Source organism: Lepidochelys olivacea (assembly GCF_965140295.1).
Source record: "Lepidochelys olivacea isolate rLepOli2 genome assembly, chromosome: 8".
NCBI classification, from domain to species: Eukaryota; Metazoa; Chordata; order Testudines; family Cheloniidae; genus Lepidochelys; species Lepidochelys olivacea.
The window spans coordinates 108,709,127-108,735,300 of record NC_140418.1 but is presented as its reverse complement, the minus strand read 5'-3'; the positions used below and the strand labels follow the sequence as shown (position 1 = coordinate 108,735,300).

The window sequence follows — 26,174 nt, the reverse complement described above, 5'->3', positions numbered from 1 at the left end:
TGTGTCGGGAGGGGATTTCTGTCCAGGCTGGGGTGATGTGAGGTGTGAAATCTCCAAGGGACTAAACCATGCAGCATTCCTCTATGAGCCAGAGCTGCCTTTCACCGGTGACATGCAGCAGCCTCGTCGCCCTGCGTTGTCAAGGAATGAATAGCTGAGACGTGTGTGTGCGCATGCCCCCGACTGGGCTGGTGTGTGCAAAGAGCAGCTCACACAATGGGTGTGGGGGGGTCAGCTAGGCCCAGGGTGCTGCCTGCAGAGGGACCCAGTGTGCACCTTAGAGGCAGGAGTCCCTCCCGGGTGCACCCCCTCCTTACCCACCATGCAGCAACTCAGAGTGTCTCGCAGCAGGGTTGTTTTTCTTCCTATCCCAGCCTCCATTCTCCCCTGTAGCCGCACGGGCAGGACGTGCTGACTATCTGATAGGAACAGGCCCTACTGGTGCCGTCACTGTCAGCGGCTGAGCAGCCACAGCATGGTGGTTTGGGGGCTGGGGAAGTTGGGAGGATGGGGGTGGAAGGGGCCCTTCACCCAGGCTTCCTGCGGAGCGAGGCTGACATGTCTCAGATAAAGGCTTTGTGTCTCAGAGCTCCAGGAGCAAGTCAGGCCCAGAAACAGAACAGCCCTGCCCCTGGATGCCCAGCTCTGCAGGGCAGGTGGCTGGAGCCCTGCGCTCTGACTGGCATTGAATGCTCGCTGTAGCAGAATGGGGGCCCAGCTGTGCCAAGGGCAGCCCCTTTTCTTGGTAGCTGGACTCCTGCTCAGCCTCCTTACTCCTGCTTTGAGCCCTGCTCCGGTGACATCTGAAGGTGGGTCCAAAGAGCCTCAGTCATTCCTTAGCCTCCCCTTGGGGAGGTGCTGTGGGGGGAAGCAGGGGAGGGTGTGCTCAGTCCCTTGTGGGTCTCTGAAGTCGGTGCATAGGCCATGGCTAGAGGTGAGCCTAGGAAACAGTTGGTCTCTCATCCACCCTGGCCCAACTTGCCAGCACAAAAAGCCGGCTTGACTACCTCCAGGTTCCTCTGGTTTGGGGCTGAGTAAAATGGGGCGTGGCCAAGGCCCTGCCACACCTGGCTCAGCCCTAGTTGTGAGTGGTTCCTTGGAGTCATGTGCAGCTGGGGGTAGGCAGATGGCTTCAACTTACAGCTGGGACCAGGCGGATACTGTCCCCCAGGCAGGGACTCCAGGCTACTTTTGCAAACTCCCCTGGGTCTTGTGTTAAGCACAGCTCCCCTGAGCCAAGACTCTGTAAATGCTCACAGCAGTGACTGTCCCATGTGTACACACTGCACATGCCTCTGGCCAACTGGTGAGTGCTGGGGACAGGGGTGCACTAGGGCCCCAGGGTTGGGGGGCACCCCAAGGTCCCTGGGAAGAGAGAGAGCACCTCTCTTTGCTCTTGACCAGCTCCCTGCCTTTGAGCGGAGCTGCATCAAGTTTTGTGAGGTGGGGGGGGGGGCGCTGTGTGGGTATCCCTATTCTGGAAAGAAATCCAGTGTGTTCTTAACCCATGTTAGCTAAGCAGTTAATATAGCAGCGATGCCAGGCAAGTCAGTATTGCACGTGGGTGAACAGCGGGATGTTTGTCCTCAGGCTCCCTGGAGGCTTCAGCATGCACTGCTTATCTGAGATAAAAGCCAAATTGCCATTTCTTCAACTATTTTCACCCAATTTAGGTAATCCAAGTCACAACCCCACCTTTGCAGTGTAGTGATACTGTGGGTGTGCATTGCACATGCATGTGGGGCAGAGGCTGGGACTGGGGGGCCTCTCCACCCTCAAAAATGTCCCAGCTGACTCCATGCTAGGCTCTGTACTGTTCCTGCATCGTCTCCCTGGCCCTGCGGGTCCCGTGCCACCACCTGTCGCTCTGGGGGCTGAGGAGGGAGAACTGGCCTAGGCAGGAGATGCTGCAGGGGCAGTGAAGGGCATTCTGGGACTGGGATAACCATTCCCAAGGAGCCTGCGGTTGTGGCAGGGGAGAGCTGGGCTCTGGTGTGTAGGCAGGCTGAGAAATTATTTAAATATAAAACAAAGAAACAAAATGCCCCGAAACTTCATTCACACTGAAGTAAGGGTGCCTTGGCTGCCTGGTGCCCTTCCAGAACGTGGAGTGCAGCTGAACTCAAACCGCTGAAAACCAAGAAATGGAACATGATGGTACATGGCACCCCAGCCAGGCCACCTTAATACTGGTGGCCTGGGAGCTCCTTCAGCCAGCTGGCTTCCTGGGACACTGTCTGTGGCCGAGGGAGAGTGTCCCTGGCTGAATGGTGGGCTCCTGGAGGGGGGATGTCTCTAGCTGGAGAGCGGGCTTCCCTGGCGGGGAGTCTCTGGCTGGCTGGTGGGGGGCTCCTAGGGGGATCTCCGGCTGGCTGGTGCACTCCTGGGGGAAGGGGGGGTGTCTCCAGGTGGACGGTGGGCTCCCTGCGGGTGGGGGTGGGGGTTGTCTTTGGCTAGCTCCCTGGGGGCACCAAACCCTTGCTGAGCTGCGGGAACTCCTGATGCTTCCTGTGCAAGCCCAAGTCCCAGGCTCCTCCCACTCTGGCACCAGGGCACCCCTCACTGCGCTTCTCTCTAGGTAAGTCCTGGAACTGGCTCGCTGATCGGGACAGAGATGCCCAGAGACTATGGCAGCAATTACCTGTGCAAACCTGGGGACAGCATGGGGTGGGGGACTAAGCAGCTGTGAGCCTGATGGCAGCAGGGATGAATGCCCCCAGCAGCCAGCTCCCTGAGCCCTGCACGGTGCAGCACTCCCTACCTCTTTGTCGCCTGCATTGTCTCCTTCCCCCACAACCTCCCTGTGTGATGCCTAGGGCTGGCCCTGCCCTGCTCCCACTCCAGGGAGGAGTCCGGAAGCCCCAGGCCTTCCTGCTAGTCTGCTCTATCCAGGGGCTGCTGCTGCAGAGCTGCTGTGTCTGTCGTGGGAGCACATGGACCTGCTTCTCCTTATCACACTTCCTCACGTTTTTCTGCAGTGAATGCTATCGCCCAGCATGAGACAGGGTGTGCTTCCCGCTGCGCTGGCCTGAGACTGGCCCGAGCCACATGCCAACCACAGGGCTATTTTGGGATGTATGTTTGTACCCAAATGACCCGCCCCTCCCTACACCGTAGCCTGGGCGCGGGGATGGACTCAGATCGTGATGGCCCATGGCACTCAGTTTGTGAGGCTGATCAGAACGGGGAGCAGACCTCATGAGCCCACTGGACCCTGGTGAAAGGTCTGTTTGGGTGGGCCACGTTCTGCAGCCATGGCGTGAGACTGGCGGGTTCTTACCTGTTATGCCGCCGGGCCTCCCAAAGAGCTTTTGCCAGCTGGCCAGCATGGGAGGCTGATGGCCACCTGTGGAAAAGGGAGTTTCTGTGGCTGAATCCCAGCTCTGACTCTCCCCTTTCCTGTCCCTTGCGTGCTTCTCCCAGTCCACCCCTTGCCCCAGGGCAGCATTGGTAGCCCCTTTGCACAGGCGTAAACGGTGACAGACGGTGGAAGGCAGGACTCCCATAAGCTCCCCATCTAACTGCATGGGGTGGGGGGTGATGCACACCTACCTCTGGGGGCTGAGCTAGGGAAGCACATATGAGCCCTGGGCTAGAGTGGGGGGGTTTCCTAATACAACATCAAAAAGCCAATAGCATGTCTTTCTGTCCTGTGCCCATCACTGTGGCACCTGAGCCCTTGCAAAGACATTAAAGCCCTGACTCTCTGGATCAGTAGGGCTGCCACATGTGGCTCTGGTGACACAAAGCAGCAAATTCCCCTGCATGGGGGAAACCGCAGCTGGCCCAGTGCTGTCATGTGGCTGCTCTGTCTCGCTGGTCCCCTGAGCATAACGGTGTGGTCAGGGAAAAGGGGTGGGGCCCAGGCTGCTCTGGCAACTGGTTGATCTGCAGTTACTGGAACGGGCCCTGGGTGCTGCTGGCAGCTGGCACAGGACACAGCAACCTGGTTGCTCTAATTTGCCCTGAGACCAGGCCAGTGCATGGCAACTGCACAAATGGGGCACCGTGCTTCTGGCTCTCGTTGCCTTCTGGTGGCACTTTGACTGGACTATGGAGCAGCCTCTCCAGGCCCCTTCCCACTAAACAGCTCTCTCCTCCATGCAGATGTGGCTCTCCTGGGAGAGGTTTCTGAGACCATTCGCTGCTTCTCCCGATCTTTTGAAGACCTCACCTGTTTCTGGGATGAGGAGGAGGCAGAGCGTGGGAACCACACATACCGCTTCTACTATACCTACAACGGGTAGGTCAGGACTCTCAGGCCCTGGAATCCCAGCCCTGGCCTTTTCCTCCCCAAGGGCCAGGCTGGCTGCCCTGTGCTCTAAGCAGACACCTGACTGCCAGCAGCTCCCATACGCCTCAGCCCTGCTTAACTCCTGGTGGTTTGCTTAAAGATGCTGCACTCCTCGGCTCCCCGGCACGGCTCCGAGTGGAGCACTTTGCCCTCTGCAGCAGTCTTGGCCTTTCACTGGTTTCCAGAGCCTGGGAATTGGCTTCCTGCTGCAGTATGTTCTTGGCAGCTGTGTGGGGAAACGCACCCCCCTACCGTCAGTACTTTTGTGCTCGCCCCCACCATAGTGCTTGCGTGCCTGGTGGTCTGGTTTTACCCTCAGCCCCCACAGGCAGGCAGGGCCATTGGCCCCTTGGTACAGCTGGGAGCAGGGACTCGAATGCCGGTTGCCCAAGCCCTAGGTTAGTGTCCTGGCCACTTTCCCATTGTCTCCCTGCTGCCTGGGCCCCAAGGGGCAGAGAACCTGCTTCTGAGGGGGGGAGCCTCCCTTCCTGGGTTGCCCACTGGAAGCCTGGCCCTTGCAGGGCGGGTGTTGGTAGGCGGTCAATGGCATGGGCTGCCACAAAGGGCTCTGCTGCTGGGCCTAGGGTTGCCAGGTGTCCGGTTTTCGACCGGAACGTCCGGTTGAAAAGGTAACCTGGCAGCATTAAAGCTGGGTGGCCACAGTAGCCGCTGGCTCCATCCCATCCCAGCACCTGCACGCGGCAGCTCTCTCTGGCTCAGTCTACCCCTGTCTGAAGGCTCCGCCCTCTGCAGCAGCACAAACTGCTTGGTGGACCCCCTGGGCCCTGCCCCTGGGCTGTGGCTGCTCCTCACCTTCTCCCTGCAGCTAGAGGTGGCTCTGGGCACCCTGCTCCTGCCTCATTCTGCAAGAACCCAAGATTCCTGGTGGCAGTTGACTCCAGTTATGAGCTCCAGGTAGAAGTCAGCCCTGTGCTTGCATCGCTCAGTCTGCTGAATGCTTCAGGAATGCTCAGAGCAAAACAGCAAGGATGGTGGCTTTCTACTAGCGGGTGAAAGAGGAGAGAGCGCGCACACACTCTCCCTACTTACTCTCACATACCATGGGTCTGCTCTTTCAAGTACTAAGTGCAGAACTGTATATGCAAAAATAATAATAATACAAAAATCACCTGCAATGATCTCAATTGCAATTATCACGATCAAGCATGCAAATTGATTATTTGAACATGCAACTGCCATAATTGTGTGTGCCTTTTTTGCACACAAAACTGTGCCAAAAATCGTGCGTGTGTGTAATGGACTATCCTGCTTGTGTGTGAATGATCTCGCTCTGTCAAGCCCCTCCATTCTAAGGCTGGTCCCAGCTCAGTGTTCACTACACGGCTGATCGGATGCCAGCAGTCTAGGAGTTCAGAACACCCCTCTGTGGGGTTCTGTTTTTTACTTCAATATTGGCCACCCAGGTGAAGGGACAAGGCCCTGAGTCCAGGGGTGAGGGGTCTGCAAGCTGCCTTCTCCCAGACAGGCCATGGGGGCGCACTCAGGGCCAGGCTGGAGGCTCCAGTGCACTAGGTTAGGCTGCTAGGCCCATCTCCTAGCATGGTGACGGCTAGGCGCGGTGCAAGGACCAAACCGTGCAGTCAGTGGGCTCCATTTACAGGGCTCCGTCCAGGAGATCCTGGGCAGGGAGCAGCTTCTGGGCCTCTGAACAATCCAACTCCCCCCGCCCCAGCCCCTCACTATGGGAACCGAACAACTCTGCCCAGCCCAGCCCCTCGCTTTGGGGACTGACCCCTCCTCACCCTGGCCCCTTGCTGTGGGAACCTGCCCCCACTGTGCCCCGATTGGGCAGGCTCCACATCCCGGGGGGGCGATGGAGACTGAGCAGGGGCGGGGGAGAGGTGGGGCAGGGGTGTTTGGTTTTCAGCAACTGGAAAGTTGGCAGCCCCACTGGGACCCAGTCTCCCAGCCTGGCCACGAGGCTGGGGCTGCCCAAGGGGGAGGAAGGGGAACCTGGTGAGGCGCCTCCCGAGGCCTGTGTGGGCCGCGACCCCGCGCCCTGACTGCCCTGCTCCCTAGGGAGACGGCCAAGGAGTGTGCGCTGGCTCTGCAGAGACGGAGCGGCGGGGGCAGCCGTTACGTCTGCATCTTCCCCAGCAGCCATGAGGTGCGGCTCTTCACCCAGCTCTGCCTCCGCGTGCTAGACACACGCAGCAACCAGACCAAGTACTCCCGGGAAGTCGCCGTGGAGACGGTCGGTGAGTGCTGGCCTCCGCTTTCTGCCTGCGAGGCGCAGGGAGCCCTGCCCCTGCCCCGCCCCTACATCACGGCCATGCATCAGGGCCGGCACAGCCGATTCTCCAGTGCTTTGTCCTTTCCGGGGGCCGTGTGGTGAAGGGTTTACTGCTGTGGGAAGCCCCAGGCCTGTCCTTCCCCCGCTGCCACCTTTTCTCTGACACTGGCAGATCATTGGGCCGATGGGGCAGAGTGGTGTTTCCCAGCATCTCTGTTCTGTGCCGCCCAGGAAGGAGAGAGCTGCCATAATCTAGTGATGCTCATACCACACTTCGAGAGCAGCAATGACCCTCACCCCGCTGCCGAGGTCTCAAGTCACCCTGGTGCAGCCTGCTAGCGTACTGCCCCCCTCCCAGTCAGGCCGGAGCATGGCACAGAAGCAGCCCTTGCCGCTCAGGTGGACACCCTCTTACTGCCGAAAGAGAAGGGAAACCCATCCACATGGTTCCTGTCAGGCCCCTGCGGTGTTTGACTTCAGGGGTCATCACCTTTCTGCAGAGAGATGGACACGTCCTGGCTTGCTCAGTCCCAGCTCTGAGGCTTGCTCCATGCAGCTCTTCTTCCAGCACTTGGTTTAGCATCATCTGCCAGCGCGGGACCATGCTGTCTGCCCCTCAACCGCCTCCGTAATGGAGAGGCAGCCTAGCCGCAAGCTCAAGTACCGCTTGACCCTGCTCCAATCCCAGGGCACTGGCGGCTAGCAGTACCCAGCTCTTCATGCAAGTGACAGTGTGTCCTGGCACAGCCAGGCCCTGTGCCCAAACAATGCCCATCCCTGGCGTCACACAGTTATTACAGTAGTGCCTCGGGGCCATGCCTAGCCGCACGGGTGGGTTACGTACAGGCGGCGGCGGCTGCTGCATGCTGCTAGCCTGGCCTTGGAGCTGTGGCAATGCCCCTGAGCCTGCAGCAGAGGCTGTTAGCTTTGGCACTTTCCTTCCAGGGCTCGTTGCTCCCCCTGTGAATATAACGGCCACCTGGGCTGGGGCAGCTGGGGCGCTGCAGGTGAGCTGGGAACCCCCAGCTACTGAATACACCGAGCTCTTCATCTATGAGATCCTCTACTGCATTGTGGGCTCCATGGAACCACCCTGCCGGGTAAGGCTGTGTTCCTCCCGCCATGGCCGGCTGTAACATACCCCATGGGCTGTGGGTGACACGGTGTTCCTCCCCCCATGGCCGGCTGTAACATACCCCATGGGCTGTGAATATTGCTGTGTTCCTCCCACCATGGCCAGTTGTAACCAGAGGCGGATTTACCATGAAACAAACAGGGGGGCCTCCGATTACAGGGGGGCCTCCAAAATGCAGGAGAAATCTCATCTGACAACCTGCCCCTGAGTCCCGGATGGCAGTGCAGCAGGGTTTAGGCTGCCTGCAGTTTGTGGCCAGTGGCCCCACGCCACTCCTGGAAGTAGCCAGCGGCTGGCGCTGGTGGGGGTGGGGGGAGGCGGCTCCGTGCGCTGCCCCTGCCCCAGACAGTGCACGGAGACCCGCTGCCCCTCCTCCCCGCAAGGGGCACGCAGAGATGTGCCAGAAGCAGGGCTAAGGCGGCTCCCTGCCCTCTGTGCCACGCCACTACCGGAAGTGGTCAGCATGTCCCTGCGGCCTTGGGGAGGGGGATGTCTCTGTGCATTGCTCCTGCCCCTAGCACCGACTCCGCAGCTCTCGTAGGCCGGGAACTGCAGCCAATGGGAGGTATGAGGGTGGCACCTGCATGAAGCGGTGTGCAGAGACCCCCTGGCCTTCCCCCACACGTAGGAGCTGCTGCCAGAGGGGTTTGCTCGTTGTTTTGGGAGCTGTGCCGCCCAAGGTAAGTGCCGTCCCCCTGACCCCTCCTGCACCCCAACCCCCTGCCCCAGCCCAGAGCCTGCACCCCGCACCCAAACTTCCTCCCAGAGCCTGCACCCCTTACCCCCTCCCACACCCCAACCCCCTGCTCCAGCCCAGAGCCTGCACCCAGCACCAAACTCCCTTCCAGAGCCTGACCCCCACATCGCCTCCTGCACCCCACCCCCCTGCCCCAATCAAGGTACCTCATTTTATTTTCATTTACTTCCTATTACTTATAATATAGGAGGAGCATGAAGAAAAAAGAATGAAAAACTGGGGGAAGGGATGGGGGAGATAAGAGAGGATGTTCTTTTTCTTGGCTGGGTCCCGAGCCTTGGGGGCCCAAAAATGAAGCTGCACACAGAGCCCTACTAACTTTAAATCCACCACTGGCTGTAACATACCCCATGGGCTGTGGATAATGCTGTGTTTCCCCTCCCTTGTCCGGCTGTGACAGGCCCCACGGACTGGTGAACACTCATGCCATTCTCTGGTGAACATTCATGCCATTCTACCTGCAATTCCCAATCCCAGCCTGGCAGCTGCAGTCACCTCATTTCCTGCCCTAGATGGGCATGTGCCGTATAGTGGGGTCATTGGAAATTCAGCCAGACTCCTGCAGGGGAGGACGTGACTCTGTGTCACCTCTCTGGTGCTGCCCCAGGCCCTTGGGGCTCAGGGGCTGAGAGGTTTGGGGGACGTCTTGTTAGAGGTAAGGACAGTGTATGTGGTGGTTGAAGCAGCTCCCATGTTCTCCTCCTCACCCAGTCTGGTCCCTCTCCTATAGAAGCAGGTGCATAGCACCAGGGCATGTGTCCTCCACACCCTGCAGCCTGGGGCCAAGTACCACATCCGGATCCGCACCAAGCCAGATGGCTTGTCCCTGGATGGATTCTGGGGCCCCTGGTCTCAGGCAGTGGCTGCTGAAATACCCCGCTCCTCAGGTGAGTGACTCCTGGACAGAAGGGGTTTGGCTGTGAGACCCACACACAGCATCTCCCCAGTCCTGCCTGGTAACACACAGCCCATCCAGAAGCCAGGGTGGGAGCTGAGAGAGTCACTTCAACTCTGCTCACGCATCGAGGGTTCCTTGAACTGTCACAATCCCCCATCTCTGAAGGCTTCTGAGGAACATCAAGGCCAAAGGGAGATAGGACAGGGTTTGGTGGAACCTGCGGGAGATGGCACCTGGGGGCTTGGGCACAAAGGGGCCCACTGGCTAGAGCCCAGCTTTGTAGGGCCCTGCCTGCAGGATCTCAGACATCCAATGAACTGTAAACTGGGCTCCTTGTTCCTGTGGCCCAGCCCTGTCTGCTTGGAGCTCACTTGTTCTCTCCTGCCCAGGGGAGATTGGGCTGCGCTGTTTCACCCCCGACCTGCAGTGGGTGCGGTGTGAGTGGACCTGGGATCCTGCAGATTCCAACAGCTCCCACAGCCTCTTCTATCGGTCCCAAGGGAGCAGTGATGCCTCCAGGTGACAGAGCCCAGGACATTCCACTTCTGTGCGAGGTGGGGAAGTGTGGCAGCTGTTCTGGGATCAACTTTCAGATGCACAGATGCAGCGCCCTGTCCTAGGAGCAGAGCAGCACCGCAAATCCCATGCAGCCAGGGCCTTCCCTTCCCTTCCCCCCACTGGTGCCTGTGCTCTGCAGGCCCCAGAGGTTCCCAGACTGAGGGGTTCTCTGTCCTGCCCATCCCCTGCTTTGCTCAGGAGCAGAGATGAAGGAGGCTGTGCCACGGGATGGGCACATGCCATTCTTTCTGTGCTGTGCACTGAGGGCCAGAAGTTGGCTGGTCATCAAAGGCAGCTCCAGGGGAGCAAGGACAGACCCTCAGGGAGCAGGGGGAAGCTCAAGCCAGGGGGAGAGAGCCCAGGAGGCCAGAGGCGCTTGTGGGCAAGGTTGGGGCAGTGCCCACCTGCTGGTGACATTCGGGCCCTCATGGACATGGCGGGTTTGTTACCCTGCGGGGGCGGGGGGACAGGGGGCGCGGTGACTGGGGCGAGGATGGTGACAGGAGCCAGGCAGGTTGTTACCCTGTGGCGGGGAGGGGAGGGGCAGGGTGACTTGGGTGAGGGTGGAGTCTGGCTGCACAGAGACAGGTCAGTGAAGGGGCAGCCATGGCTGCCGGAGGGATCGGGAAGCAGACGTCTCAGCTGGACTGACGTGCGCCCTGCTTCCTCCCCAGAGGCCAGGCTTGGCAGCACTGTCAGGAGCACAGCGTAGGGCCCCAGAGCACCCACTCTTGCATGTTCCAGCCCAGGAATGACAGCGACATCTTCACCTTGGTGAATGTCTCTCGGGGGCATCTTGAGCCAGTCCTCAGCTACTTTGGGGAGCCATTCCGGATGCATCAGGCCGGTGAGAACCCGCTGACTCCCTGTCCTGTTTCCTCCCCAGGTTTCCTCCCCATGGTTGCACAAGCCTCTGTCCTGTGAGGGTCTTGACTGCAGCACTGCGGGGTGCTGCCCAGGGAGCCCCCACCCTGGCACTGCAGCAGGAGAGAGCTCTCTCCTGCCCCGTCTGGGCAGAGACTGGGTCAGTGTGGGTGGAACTCGGGGGCTGGGCTGCGCGAGGGACTCTCCGTTTGCTCAGCTGTGCTAACATGCTCCTTGCTCAAACTGCAGTGCTCACCAGACCCCCAAGGATCTTGCAGGCCAACATCAGCAGTGGGCAGCTGAGGCTGCAGTGGGACCCACCACAGGAGGAACTGGCAGAGTACATGGTGTATCAGGTCCGCTACTCAGTGAAGAACAGCATGGATTGGAAGGTAATTGGGGACTGCCCCCCACTGCAGGAGAGGTTGCCATGGGGACTGGCACCCCCCTCACCTCCACAGAGAAGGTCTCCCTGGGTATGAGCACACCCCTTACCCTGCGGGGAAGGTTTGCCTGGGGACTGGCACACACCCCCACCCCGGCAACCTCCCACAGCAGGGGAGGGCTCCGTGGGAACTGGTGCACCCCTCCCCTGGAGGTGCTCCAATACCATGGAGACGGGTCCAGGAAAAAGGTGCCAAACCCAATAGAACTTGGCCTGCCCTTTGTCTGCCCCACCTCAGTCACCATCAGCTCTAACCCCAGGGTCAGCACGGGGCCTGTGGAGCCCAGCGAAGCATCTCTTGCATCACCCCATGCTCCCAGGGTGTAACCCAGCTTTCCCTGGTTAGGTCCTGCAGATCCAGCATGCGGCCAACAGTGAGACCCTGGACCTGCGTGCTGGCCCCGGCTACCTCCTCCAGGTGCGAGCCAAGCCCAACGCGCAGCAGCTCCAGGGGTTCTGGAGTGCCTGGTCAGAGACCATCGTGGTGGAGGGCCCTTCTGGAGCAGGTATGGGCCAGTGCTCCTGACGGGGATGGGCCTGAGTGAGGAGGGGGGTCTGCAGCTGGCTGAGGTGAGGGGCACTAGGGGCTGAGGCCTTGGGTGGGAGGTGCTGTCAGCCTTTAACAGTCTCCACAGCCTTTAACAGTCTCCACAGAGTTGCCATTAGTGTGGGTCACACTGTTCCACAAAGGTGGGCCATACAACCCCAGTGACTCTGGGACTGGGCCTTTGGCCGCCAGCATCCCGTGTCTCCCCATGAGCTCTGCCCAACGAGTCTGACTGAGGAAGACTTTTCATCCCTTTGGGGATCAGTGAATGTCAGTCGGTATTTGCAGTGATGCCAAGTAACCTGTCTCAGACCAGGGCAGAATTTAACAGCCAGCTGGAAGGCAGTGTTGGAGATTTCTGAGATTAGCATAGGGAGCAAAGATTAAGACTGAGTTCAGACTGGTCCAACTGTTGTCAAACTTTTTGAGCTGAGCCCTCCTTTGAGTTACAATTTTGGGGTGCGACCCCCCCAACCAGACAAAAATAGACACAATCCTTGCTTCCCCCCCTCAGGTTTTTAGGGTGCAGGAAGGCATGTGCAGTCTTTGGGGGTGGAGGCTGCCGGGAGCGGAAATTGGGTTAGCCATGGCAGATGTTGACACTGACCCACAGGCTGGGTGCCCCACTGAGGCGAGCCAGAGGGTAAAGGTGGCGCTCTTTTCCCTGGCGTTGCCGCTCACCCCCCCCCAAAAAAAGAAAAAACATGCCTCTGCACCGCCCTGGGAGGGCATGCCCCACAGTTTGAAAACCTCTGAACTGGCCAGTGCAGGGGTTCCCCTAGCCAAGGTGCTGTAGAATCCATCCTCTCCCTCTCTCTCGCTGTGTCCCAAAGGAGAGCTGCTCTGTGTATGTGAACCCTGTTCTCATCCCAGGCCCCCAGCCCCTCTAGTCCGTTGTCTTTGTGCTGCAAACATGCCAAGTGCAGCTGTTCAGCCTGCCAGGCTTTCCCATGGAGTGTTACTGCTCGGCCATTGGCATTCCCTGACAACTGTTTGTCCAGCCAATTCTTAAAACCTCCAATGATGGGGATTCCACAACCTCCCTTGCAAGCCTATTCCCTAGCTTAACTTCCCTTAGAGTTAGAAAGATTTTCCTAATATCTAACCTAAATCTCCTTTTTAAGTCCATTACTACTTCTCCTACCTTCAGTGGCCAGGAGAACAATTGATCTCATGCTCTTTCTAACAGCCCTTAACATACTGAATGACTGTTTTCTGCCCCCCCCCCGCCCCCAGTTCCCCCCCCAGTCTGCTTTTCTCAAGACTAAACAGGCCCAGTTTTTTTAACCTTTCCTCATAGGTCAGGTTTTTAAAGGCTTGTATAATTTTTGGTGCTCGCCGCTGGACTTTCTCCAGTTTATCCATATCTTTCCTAAGGTGCGTTGCCCAGAATTGGACACAAGACTCCAGCTGAGGCCTCATCAGGGCCAAGTAGAGTGGGACAGTTCCCTCCTGTGTCATTTATATGACACTTCTCTTCATACTCCCCAGAACATTAGCCTTTTTTGCAACTGCATCACATTGTGGCTCATATTCAATTTGTGATCCGCTACAAGCCCCAGATCCTTTGCAGCAGCCACGTAGCCCCAGTTTTGTAGTTGTGCATTTGATTTTATCTTCTCAAGTGTAGTACATTGCACTTGAGAGAGACAAGGTATGTGAGACAATATCTTTTATTGGATCATCTTCTGTTGGTGGAAGGGAAGGTTTTCAAGCTTCATGGCGGCCTTCCTCAAGTCTGGAGAAGGTAAGCAGAGTGTCCAAGTAAAATATGAGGTGGGACAGATTAAGTATAAAGGGCTCAAACATGCTATAAGAGATCACTTAAAATGAAATGGGCAACTAAGGGTTAGCAGGCAGTAGGGTGTGCTACAAATTGCTGTAATGAGCCATACACCAGTGTCTCTGTTAAGTCCACGGTTTTTACCGTCCAGCAGAGTTATGAATTTAAGTTCCCAAGATTGTCTTTTGAAGGTGTTCTGCAGCTTTCCTCTGCAGGCGAGCACTGAGAGATAGCTGTGGAGTGATTGCTTTGTGAGGAATGTTCACTTCTGGGTGATAAGAGTATTGTTGTCTTTTATCATTTTTGAGAGCATAGTGATTGTCAGGTTTCACCCACATAGTTGTTGTTGGGCATTTGATGCAGTGGATGGGGTACACCCCATGTAGGACCCATGGATCTTGATAGGTGTGTTGTGAGGGGTATTGATCATTGTCGTGGAGATGTGTCTGCAGGTTTGGCATCAGTTCTGGTAGGGACTAGTGCCACTTTGAGTCGGTGTGTCCTGGACAATAAGAAGCTTGTTTCTCATGATGAGCTTGGCAAAGATGAGGTTGAAGGCCAGAAGAGGGTTCCCATCAAGTTTGGGTTGTAATTGTTTGATGATACATCATGGGTCCAATGTGGGGTGGCTGGGGACACAGTCAGTAAGTGTGTGTGTTTTTGTTTGTTTTTCTATATTGAAACAAGTTGTCCTCAGGTATTTGGGTTGCCCATTGCACAATGCAATCTACTTTTCTGATGTCTTGTCCTTGCTTAGTGAAGGCAGTGTTTAGGTGACTTGCTCTTTGGAGTAAATTCTGTGTGCACTTGCCTTTACTGAATTTCATCTTGTTGATTTCAGACCAATTCTCTAACTTATCATGGTCGTTTTGAATTCTAATCCTGTCATTTGAAGTGCTAGCAATCCTTCCCAGCTTGGTATCATCCGCACATTTTGTAAGCGTACTTTCTACTTCATTATCTGAGTCATTCAATGTAACTATTGAATAGTACCAGACCCAGGACAGGCCTCTTTCTAACTATAAGGGTAGTTAAGTTCTAAAATAGGGAGGATGTGGAATCCCCATCACTGGAGGTTTTTAAGAACAGATTGGACAAACGCCTGCCAAGGATAGTCCATCAGGACAGTTGGGCGACCGGCTGTGGCTTGAGCAGGAGCTGAATCAGGAACAAGCACAAACTGGAGCAGGGTAGTCTAGCAAGCAGCATCCCCAGCAAGGTAGTGACGTTGAGCAGACTGAAGTGGCTGCTTTCACTAGATACCTGCCTTGGTGTCACCTGGTTAGACTCTTGCTTGTGGATTAACTGGACCCTTAGGACTCACAAGTAATTATCTCGAATGTCATATCAGGCTCAGAGCCATCAGGCTCAGAACACTCATTACATGATCTAGGTTTAATTGGTCCCCTCTCAGCACAAGGGGCAGGATTAGATGACCTCACATTTCTATTTCAGCAACCTCTCCCTAACGTGTCAGATGTGGGATCCAGGCAGGCAGCACCCCTCCTGGTGCCTCACGTCAGGTCAGATGGTGGATGCCTCTGTGCTGATATGTGTTGATCCCAGCCAGTTCTTGAGGACACATTTATACCACCCCAGACAGCTACATGACCCAAAGACCTCATATCTCCCTCTGTGCCAGAGGAAGCGCTTTAATCCCTTTTACCCAGCAGGTCACAAGACAAAGTCTGATGGGTCACCTGAGACACACATTGCTCATAACAATACTGCAGACAATTCCTATTTTCATCACAGGCAGCAAGGACACTGGGGAGCCCGATGCATTCACTGCTCCCTTCTCTGTCCCCGGCTGGATAATACTGAGCCTCACCATCACATTGCTCTTCTTCGTGGGACTCCTGGGGCTGAGGTGCTCTTTTCCTTCTGTGTACAGGTAACTGACCCCTCCCCCTTCTGGGGTACAGGTAACTGACCCCTCCCCCTTCTGGGGTACAGGTAACTGACCCCCCCGCCTGACGGGGTACAGGTAACTGACACCCTCCCATTCCTGTAACTGACCTCTGCTCCCAAGGTACAGGTAACAGATCCCTCCCTCATCAAGGGTAAAGATAACTGACATCTCCTGCTCCCCTGCTCTCTCCCTGTCCCCGAGAGTTCTCCCTGCTGTGCCCACCCTTTTAGACCCTAATTTCTTTCCCCCAGTGGGACTGTGCTGTGATGCTGTGACAGGCCTGGTTAGTGTGTTTCTGGGACTAGCCAGGGGCAGGATGGTATCTCCGCACATAGACTTGTGTGGTGCTTGCGGGGGAGGGAAAATGTCTCTCGCATAGGGCCATGTGGAGCTTAATTGGCCTGTGTAGAGCTGGGGAGAGATTGATTTCACACCCCCATTTTTCCTTGCCCAGCAGCGTGAAGCGAAAGCTCTGGCCTCCCGCCCCAGATCTGCACCGTGTCCTGGGCACTTTCCTCACCGACGGCAGCAAGCAGCAGCAGGTGAGGTGCAGAGGCCTCAGGCACATTCCTGGGACAGGAGCCGAGGTGGCTGTCCTGCCTCAGTAGGGTCACCAACTTTGTAAGGTTTAAAAACCAGACACTGAGCAGGAGTGCCAGAACCTCCCCAGCCCCGCCTCTTGCCCTCCCTCGCCCTGCCTCTTCCCCCCAAGACCCCACTCCCGATTTGCTCCTCTTCCCTCCCACCCCTGCATCACTCGCTGCTCTTCCCCTCTGCCCAGGAGGGACTCACCTGCGGAGCTGTGGCTGGGAGCTGCAGCCAAGGCAGCCCTGGCTAAGTAGGGGCTGAGGCAGGTGATGACCCAGTGCCTCCCTTGCCCACAGTAACCAGACTTTGGGTGTCCGGTCAGTAGATTTGATCAGACACCGTCAAGTCCCTTTTCGACCAGACTTTTTTCTGGTCAAAAACTGGGCACCGGGCCACCCTATGCCCCAGATGAACGCCGGCTGGTGGAGACTGTGCGTTCCCCCACCTCCCTGCTCCAGAGCCAACAAGGTAAAACCTTTCACTGGAGCTATTTGTCATGTCTCTGCCTGTGGAGCCATTTCCCAAGTAATCACAAGCCTGAGTCTCAGTGGAATTAAGCACTGCAACTCCTGTGGCTGCAGCTGGGTGCTCAGCACTCCTGTGGGTCAGCCTTGTGGGGATGGCTTCTGGGCTGTAAAACCACCCCAAAGGAGACCCAAGCGTTTCCAGACACACAGGGCTGTATAGCCCTCTGCATGAGCCCCCCAGCAAGCTAGGAATGTCCCCTCCCCAAGGGGTAATGCCCCCATTCTGAGCCTTGTGGTACAGCTGTAGCATTTAGGCATGTGGGGAGCTGCCACTGGGCCAGGCCTGGCTCTTACCTGACCTGGGCCTCAGGCTCCTGGGGTGACTTCCAGTCAGGCAAGGTCATCACCTTTGGCTCCTCTCTTTTTCAGCAGCTTTTCACTGTGGATCTCAAAGCCTTTGACAAAGGGAGTCGGGGTCACTTCCCCCATGTCACGTAGGGGGAGACTGAGGCAGGAGGGGATGGGGCACATTTCTTTGGCAGGTTCTTTGAAGCTGCTCCGGGGTTGATATGTGAGGATTGGTCCCAGGAGACGTATTAATGGACCAAGGGCAGGCAAGACAGGCAGAGGTTAGTGACTGGGGAAATGTATCAAATGGAGATCTCTGTCCTGCATGCGTAATCTACACAGAGGGTGGGATACAGGCCTGGTCTGGGGCGGGGGGCTGCATTACTTTCCCTCCCCCTCCTGCCCCAGCCTACACTCAGCTGTGCTATTTCCCCTTCCTCCTTAAGGCAAACACTTCATTCTACAACAAGCCCTTGGAAGACGTGATCCTACCCTGCCTCCTGGAAGTCCTTTCTGAGAGGAAGGGGGCTGAGACTCCCCCAGAGCCCACCCTGCTGAAGACAGCAGGCCCAGGGTCTGACATCCCCGAGGGCCCCGAGGATCCAGAGACTAGCAATCTCTCCTCTCCTCACCAGGACTACATGGTGCTGCATCCCAGCAGCCCCATGGGCAGCCGCTACGAGAATGAGTACTTGGACAGCAGAGGGGAGGGGGATGACAGCTACCTTAGGGGTCTCGCTGTGCTCCTGCTCCATGTCCCAGATGCCCACTCAGAGCTCCGGCAGGACAGGGCTGAGATCCAGTACAACCCACTGGTGCCTAGCAGCCTTCAGGCCGAAGACATACCTCTAGGGGGGCCTGTGGACTCTGAGGAAGAGGACTGGGATTGCCCATGCTCCGGGAAGCAGTCCATGTCCACTACAGACATTTCTAACCAGTCCTACCTGCTGATGAGCAGCTGGGAGCAGCAGCCCTTCCTCTGAGTGCAGGATCTGCTACATGCTCCAGACTGCCTCGTGAGGATGGGAGTGAGGCAGAGGGCTTGGCATGTCATTGGAACCTCACGGCTGGGACATCCGTGCCTGACTGGATCCTCAGCTGGGCAGGAGGAACCCCCATGGGCAAATACTGTAGAGTTACGTGCATTTCTTCTGCAGCCTCCACTGTCAGCTTTTGCTGGTGACGGGATCCTGCACTAAATGGGCCAGGCCTGATGGTGTTTGTACAGTCAGTGGTGGGCGATACCGCTCTCTCCAGCATGTGATCAGTCTCTGAGGCAGATCTCCAAACAAGCTGCACTCTGGCACTACCAGAGAAGTCCTGCAGGATGGGGTAGGGGGCACTTCAACTGTCCTGGAGGTCAGAAATCTGTAACCCTTCCCCAAGGAACCCCAGCCATTGTCCTCTGTGATCCCCAGCTGCCCTCCTTGGGGAGGGGCTGCAGAATTCTGACATCTGGGACAGTGGGGTGAGCCCTCCCCTGGGTTCTGTGTGGGAGCTGGGGGCTTTGAAAAGGGGATGGGAGGGGCTGAGTACAGCAGTAGTCCTGCCTCATTATAGATAATCCGACCTGAGACAAGAAAAGAAGTCAGCTCTCCCTCCCCCTGGCTCCCCAGTCCAGCTGCCTCCTGCACTTCCCTTCAGCACTTCTGGTGCACCCCGCCCACCCTCTACCACAGGCCCACCGGACCTTTCAGTTGGGCCCCTAGCTCGTAGATCCCAACAAATCACTCCCCCTTTCACTGCGAGCTGGCTGCACGAATTGCAGCCGGTCAGCTTTCAAACCGCACCAAGGAAACATCTAACATCTTCGTGAAGCTGTCTACATGGTTCCAGTCAGCCAAGCTAGGAAACCCAGAGCATTATGACATCACTCCCCTGCCTCAGTCACAGCCATTTGAGCTGGGAACGAGTTCCTTTGTGCTCCCTTTTTTTCTCCCACTCTCCACACTGCCTGTGTGTGCCCAGTTCTGTTCCTCTCTCCCACCAGAGCATATCTTTACACTTGTCTCCCTCCTGACATGGTCTCTGAAGCTCCTGGGTGCAGGGTCCTGCCTGGTCTGTGCTTTGCCCTGTAGAATGCGGTGCACACCCTGTGGCATTACTGATCAGTAATAAAGAATCATTTACTGGAATGTGATGCCTGTTGCTGCCAATTGGACCTGGGTGGTTTACTAATGTGGCACACTCTACAGCAGTCCCTGGAGACAAACTTAAGCTCTTGAGAAATCCTCATCACAAAGCAGAGAGCTCTACTACCGGACCCCTCAGTTTGGAGTCCCATCCCATCACTCCCTACACTGGCCTCCCATGAAATATCAAATCAAGTTAAAGGTCTTGGCCCTGAGCCGCAAGGTTCTCAGAGTATCTAATGATCACCTAAAGCTCTGGGATGAAGAGTGGTGGAGAACTCCACTCCTCTGGCACAGTGGAATTCCCTGCAATAAGGATAAAGCAGCTCTGTGTGGGAGACAGAGCCTTCTCAGGGGCCAGTGTGAGACTGAAATTCATAGATTTTTAAGGCAGAAGGGACCATTGTAATCATCTAGTCTGACCTGTATAGTACAGGCCAGAGAACATCCCCAAAATAACTCCTGGAACAGATCTTTTAGAAAAACATCCAATTTTGATTTAAAAATTGTCTGTGATGGAGAATCCACCATGACCCTCGATCCATTGTTCCAATTATTAATTCCCTTCACTGTTAAAAATTTACACCGTATTTCCAGTCTGAATTTATCTAGCTTGAATTCCCACAAAACCTCCCCAACTTCTGCTCCAACTGAAAGGCCTTGCTTTCTTTAAAAAACAAAGTATGTGTATATGTATTTTAAAAATCCTAAACCATTCCCCTGCGCATGTTTCTCCCATGAAGGACCAGAGGAGGGAACACACATGGGACAGATGTTAGTCGCTTTATGTGCTAGTGAGAGGTGCTCAGATACTACCCTGAAGAGCACAGTGTAAGGAACCTAAATTGAATAGATCTGAATGTGTTCTCTGATTGGCTCAGCCAAGAAGAGCAACAGCTTTCAGTGGACTCAGCCATGGCCAGTCACGATACAGCTGTTTACATATTCAGTTCAGTTGGTTGACACTTCCCTTCCTGAGGTGCAGTAGGAAAATGTCCTGGATTCTCACCTCCTCTATAAAAGCCCTGTGAGAGATCTGTGGGTGTGGAGTTCCCTGAGAGAATATCTCACACTGTTCTATCAGTAGGGTGGAGGCTTGCCAGGCCATCTATTCGGCAGCCTCCTCCACCCGAGTCAACTGGGTCAAGAGCTCTGGCTTGGCGGTAGGGGACTGGCAGCAGGTGAGCTCCCTCCCACCCGTGTTTCAGACTATCCGGTGGAGCGCGAGTCCGCTGCTCTACCTTGGCGTTTACCTTTCTGCCACACACCCTTCTCCACCGGAGAACTGGCAAAATTTAGAAGGCGGGGTGATAGAGCAGCTCCGGAAATGGGCGAGGCTACTCCGATGTCTCTCCCTCCGAGGGAGAGCGCTGGTGCTTAGCCAACTAGTTCTGTCCACGATCTGGTACCAGCTCAACACCCTGGTCCCGGCCCTGGGTTTCCTGACCGACCTCCGGACATCGATTCTAGAGTTCTTTTGGTCAGGACTGCACTGGGTCCCTGTTGGGGTTCTTCATCTACCCCTGAAGGAAGGAGGACAGGGCCTGAAATATCTGCACACTCAGGTCCGTGTCTTCTGCCTCCAGGCCCTGCAGAGGCTCCTCTATAGTGCAGGTAGTTTGACGTGGAGCATACTGGCGCATGCCATCCTGCGCCGCTTCCAAGGGCTCCGATACGACCGGCAGCTCTTTTATCTCTGTCCGAGAGGTTTTCCGCAAGACCTCTCCGGCCTGCCGGTCTTCTACCAGGACCTCCTCCGGACCTGGAAACTGTTTTCAACGACCAGGTCTGCGGCGGCTACCGTGGGAGCGGATCTCCTCCCGGAGCTCCTGCTACACAACCCCCAGCTCTGTGTGCAGGTGGCGGAGTCCCACTCGGTGTGCCAGTTTGGTCCTGGCGGAAGTCACGAGAGTCGGAGACCTCCTGGACTATGACCGAGGAGACTGGCTGGATCCCCTGACGCTTGCTCAGCGCATGGGGCTCTCCAGACCTCGTACCCCCCGGCGCGTACTTCAGGAGGTGAAGGCCACTTTGACGCTCGCTGCTTGGGCTTATCTCAACCGAGCCCTACGCAAGGGCGCACCCCGCCCACCCTCTACCCCAGGCCCACCGGACCTTTCAATTGGGCCCCTAGCCCGTAGATCCCAACAAACCCCTCACCCTTTCATTGCGAGCTGGCTGCACGAATTGCAGCCAGGCAGCTTTCAAACCGCACCAAGGAAACATCTATACACACTCACACTTCGCACCGTTCACGCCCTCACCCTGGTGTCCCACCCCGATACAAAGTGGTGGGACCTCCTGCCACCTTTGGAGGGTGAGCAGCCCCAGTGGGCCAGCCTGTATTCCACCTTGATCCCGAGGCCCGTCAGGGACGTTAGTTGACGGCTCCTTCACGGAGCTGTGAGCACGGGAGTGTTTTTGACGCGGTTCACCCCCATCCCGGATACTTGCCCTTTTTGCAACATGAGGGAACCCTGGCGCACGTATATTCAGAGTGTGCCAGGCTGCAGCCCCTTTTCCGGCTCCTCACAAATATTTTATTACGCTTTTGGCTGCACTTTTCCCCTCACCTTTTTATTTACGCACTCCCCATCCGTGGCCCCACAAAGTCGTGGGATCTCCTGGTTAACCTCCTCCTAGCTCTAGCTAAAACAGCCATCTATAAAACCAGAGAGAGGCGGTTGGCCAATGAAGCGTCCTGCAACTGTAGGGCCGTTTCCCGATCCTCAGTACATTCACGTATCCGGGCGGAGTTCCTCTGGGCGGCATCCACCGACTCCCTTGATGCCTTCGTGGAGTGGTGGGCGCTGTCTGAGGTTCTCTGCTTGGTGATCCCATCCGGATCCCTAGTGACAGAGGATGTGGAAAAAGCTAATGTACTCAATGCTTTTTTTTTGCCTCTGTCTTCACTAACAAGGTCAGCTCCCAGACTGCTGCGCTGGGCATCACAAAATGGGGAAGAGATGGCCAGCCCTCTGTGGAGATAGAGGTGGTTAGGGACTATTTAGAGAAGCTGGACGTGCACAAGTCCATGGGGCCGGACGAGTTGCATCCGAGAGTGCTGAAGGAATTGGCGGCTGTGATTGCAGAGCCATTGGCCATTATCTTTGAAAACTCGTGGCGAACCGGGGAAGTCCCGGATGACTGGAAAAAGGCTAATGTAGTGCCAATCTTTAAAAAAGGGAAGAAGGAGGATCCTGGGAACTACAGGCCAGTCAGCCTCACCTCAGTCCCTGGAAAAATCATGGAGCAGGTCCTCAAAGAATCAATCCTGAAGCACTTGCATGAGAGGAAAGTGATCAGGAACAGCCAGCATGGATTCACCAAGGGAAGGTCATGCCTGACTAATCTAATCGCCTTTTATGATGAGATTACTGGTTCCGTGGATGAAGGGAAAGCAGTGGATGTATTGTTTCTTGACTTTAGCAAAGCTTTTGACACGGTCTCCCACAGTATTCTTGTCAGCAAGTTAAGGAAGTATGGGCTGGATGAATGCACTATAAGGTGGGTAGAAAGCTGGCTAGATTGTCGGGCTCAACGGGTAGTGATCAATGGCTCCATGTCTAGTTGGCAGCCAGTGTCAAGTGGAGTGCCCCAGGGGTCGGTCCTGGGGCCGGTTTTGTTCAATATCTTCATAAATGATCTGGAGGATGGTGTGGATTGCACTCTCAGCAAATTTGCGGATGATACTAAACTGGGAGGAGTGGTAGATACGCTGGAGGGGAGGGATAGGATACAGAAGGACCTAGACAAATTGGAGGATTGGGCCAAAAGAAATCTGATGAGGTTCAATAAGGATAAGTGCAGGGTCCTGCACTTAGGACGGAAGAATCCAATGCACCGCTGCAGACTAGGGGCCGAATGGCTAGGCAGCAGTTCTGCGGAAAAGGACCTAGGGGTGACAGTGGATGAGAAGCTGGATATGAGTCAGCAGTGTGCCCTTGTTGCCAAGAAGGCCAATGGCATTTTGGGATGTATAAGTAGGGGCATAGCGAGCAGATCGAGGGACGTGATCGTTCCCCTCTATTCGACACTGGTGAGGCCTCATCTGGAGTACTGTGTCCAGTTTTGGGCCCCACACTACAAGAAGGATGTGGATAAATTGGAGAGAGTCCAGCGAAGGGCAACAAAAATGATTAGGGGTCTAGAACACATGACTTATGAGGAGAGGCTGAGGGAGCTGGGATTGTTTAGCCTGCAGAAGAGAAGAATGAGGGGGGATTTGATAGCTGCTTTCAACTACCTGAAAGGGGGTTCCAAAGAGGATGGCTCTAGACTGTTCTCAATGGTAGCAGATGACAGAACGAGGAGTAATGGTCTCAAGTTGCAGTGGGGGAGGTTTAGATTGGATATTAGGAAAAACTTTTTCACTATGAGGGTGGTGAAACACTGGATTGCATTACCTAGGGAGGTGGTAGAATCTCCTTCCTTAGAGGTTTTTAAGGTCAGGCTTGACAAAGCCCTGGCTGGGATGATTTAACTGGGAATTGGTCCTGCTTTGAGCAGGGGGTTGGACTAGATGACCTTCTGGGGTCCCTTCCAACCCTGATATTCTATGATTCTATGGTTCCCTCCGTCTGACCCTTTGATTGAGGGGAAGAGTGAGAGACTCCAGCCCCAGCCATTGCCGCTGTGGATACCATCATCACCGTCACCTAGGAAGGGTCCTATCACACGTGGGTGTACATTCCCCCCCTGCCCCAAACTGCCTACCCCGCAGCCGTGCCCATCTTGTCGGGCACTCTCAGGAGAGGAATAATCGGTGACACTGGGCATGGCACTAGGTAACTCGAGGGGGTGGAAGACCACAAGTGTCGAGGAAGCCCCCCCCCCGCTCTAGGGCACCAGGTAACTCAGGAGGGTGGAAGAACATGAGTGTCGAGGAAGCGCCCCCGCTCTGGGCCCAGGCTAACCTGAACACTTCTCCCTCCTGAAGGCTGCTGTGTTATACCTTGCATTTGCTTTTGTTTTGTTGCATAGTTTTGTTTTTTCCTTTTTGGTGATTTTTTGTAAGTGTTATGCAAATAAAATTCTTTTCTGCTTCAAAAAAAAAAAAAAATCAGTAGGAAAGGGAGTTGCCCCCTCCAGGAAAAACCACAGGGGAGAATCTCCAAAACTGGTTTATCCCCAAGGAGTGGTGGGAGGCCAGAGCTATCAGTGCATAGGCCCTGTACATCAGCCCCAGCCCGAACCTACCCCCCATTCCCTGGCAGTGAGTTCCGTTGGAGCCATGGTAGCAGCGACTCCTGGTGGTCCTAGTTTCTCCTAGAACCCCTGGGAGGCTCCACAGGGCCCTGGCCATATTATCTCTTCTGCTTACGGTTTGTGGTGAGGGAGGGTGGAAGAATAATGTGCATCCCAGCCCACCCAGTCTGCACCCCTTCCCCCACTTTGGAGCTGAACCTGTGCAGGGGCCTCTTTGGAGTCTTGGGGTGGTGAAGAGAGACCAAGAAGGTGGCTTACTCCCCCGACCATGCTGCAGAGGGTCAGTACCTACTAAAGCCCCTCCCTACCTCAGTTTTGGAAGGGGGAGAGGGAAGGAGACAATTTGTGTCAATGATATTGACGACTTAACAGTAGACCAAAAAACTGCACCCCTATAGCCAGCTGGGGTAACTGAGGCTCAGAGAAGGGACTTTCCCACTCAGAGCTGGAAGCAAGGAAGGGTGCCCCTGTAACCCACACACCTCCTGGGTGTGGTGTTCTGTCCCATCTAGTGGCACTGAGACCACTTAGCGAGAGAGAGATTAATGAGTCTGCTCTACATAGCTAACATAGCATAGTCTTAGCTAACAGTCATATGGCTTTGAGCTCATGCAGTAGAGGCTCATGCACTAAGCTCCAGAGGTCCCAGGTTCAATTCTGCCTGCTGACGACCAGGGTCTGTTGGTGTTACACCCCCACAGCTTAAACTTCCAGTCCCTGTTACCTCTCACAGTGTTTCAGGTAACAGAAGGGAAGCAGCCTGTTTCATGCTGAAGATTACACAGGGGGCTGGGGCAGTTTGAATTCAAACTGGAACAGATGCAGAGAAGGGCTACTAGGATGATCAGGGAAATGGAGAGCCTACTGTACAAGAGGAGACTGGAAGAGCTTGGCTTATTTAGTGAAACAAAATGAAGACTGGCAGGTGATCTAATTGCTCTCTCTACATTTATCAGAGGGATAAACACCAGGGATGGAGAAAAGCTATTGGAGCTAAAGGAAAACATTGGCATCAAAACAAATGCAGCTAAACTTGCCATCAGTAACTTTAGATTCAAAATTAGAAGCTTTCTAACCATCAGAGGAGTGGGGCTCTGGAACAGCCTCCCATCAGGAGCAGTGGGGACAAGAAAGGTAATTGGTTTTAAGCTGGAGCTTGATAAATTTATGGGATGATATGAAGGGGTTGCACACAGCAGATGAGCATGGGACTGGACATGATGACCCAGCTGGTCCCTTCCAATCCTATGTTCTTTACTGAAGGGGTGGGGAGCTCCCAGCCTTACAGGTCTTCCTGCTCCCCCCTGCTGCCCTTCTAACTAGGCTAACTGAAACCCTCCTTGTAATGGGCTTAGTAATGAGTTACCCTCTAGCTCCCTCACGTGAATCATCGCAAGGCGCACAGTGCAGTCATTGCCCCCAGGCCTCAGTAATAACCAACAGGACCAGTTTAAAATCCTATAGCACCTTTATGGATAGCAGAGCAGGCAGAACACAGTCCTGATTGCTGTTTTCAGCATCAGCTGCTAGTGGCAGGGGAGTCTTGCTCTGAGGGCATGCCAGTCACCTAGCCTCATGGATGGGATAGGTGAACTGTGGGTCCAAAGGTATAGATAGCAGGGGGAGGCTGCCACCTCCCCACGTCACCCAGCTACACTGCAGAGAGCACCGTGCATGCACACTCTGCTCTCTGGCCGGACACACCACTGTTCCCAACACAGCTACCTAACTGCTTCTGCATGTATCCCACACTCAAGAGGGAGAAATAAATATTCTTGGGTAACAAAGGTTTCAGAAATGATTTTCAGACAAGAAAATGGGGCTGTCTGTCCTTTTCTATTTTATTACCATGTATTACTTGTACAAAGCTAGTGCCTGAGGGCTGCGGTCTCCTTCTCTCAGGCAAACTGACATGAATTGCTGCTGCTGCTGCGGCTATTGAAGGCCGTTTCTCTGGCCTTGCCTTGGGCTGTCTGGGACCATT

At 55.5% G+C, this 26,174-nt stretch overlaps 1 protein-coding gene across 1 annotated transcript; it reads left to right on the top strand.

Annotated features, from left to right (window-relative positions):
* The first annotated feature begins 579 nt into the window (after positions 1-579).
* Positions 580-18,998, top strand: MPL (MPL proto-oncogene, thrombopoietin receptor). Its single transcript, XM_084635984.1, has 12 exons — positions 580-809; positions 4,108-4,243; positions 6,335-6,513; positions 7,494-7,648; positions 9,171-9,327; positions 9,728-9,857; positions 10,571-10,743; positions 11,010-11,152; positions 11,552-11,711; positions 15,291-15,429; positions 15,902-15,989; positions 17,297-18,998. The coding sequence occupies exons 1-12, from the start codon at positions 707-709 to the stop codon at positions 17,831-17,833; spliced, it is 2,100 nt and encodes a 699-aa protein (XP_084492110.1). The 5' UTR covers positions 580-706; the 3' UTR covers positions 17,834-18,998.
* Positions 18,999-26,174: the final 7,176 nt, after the last annotated feature.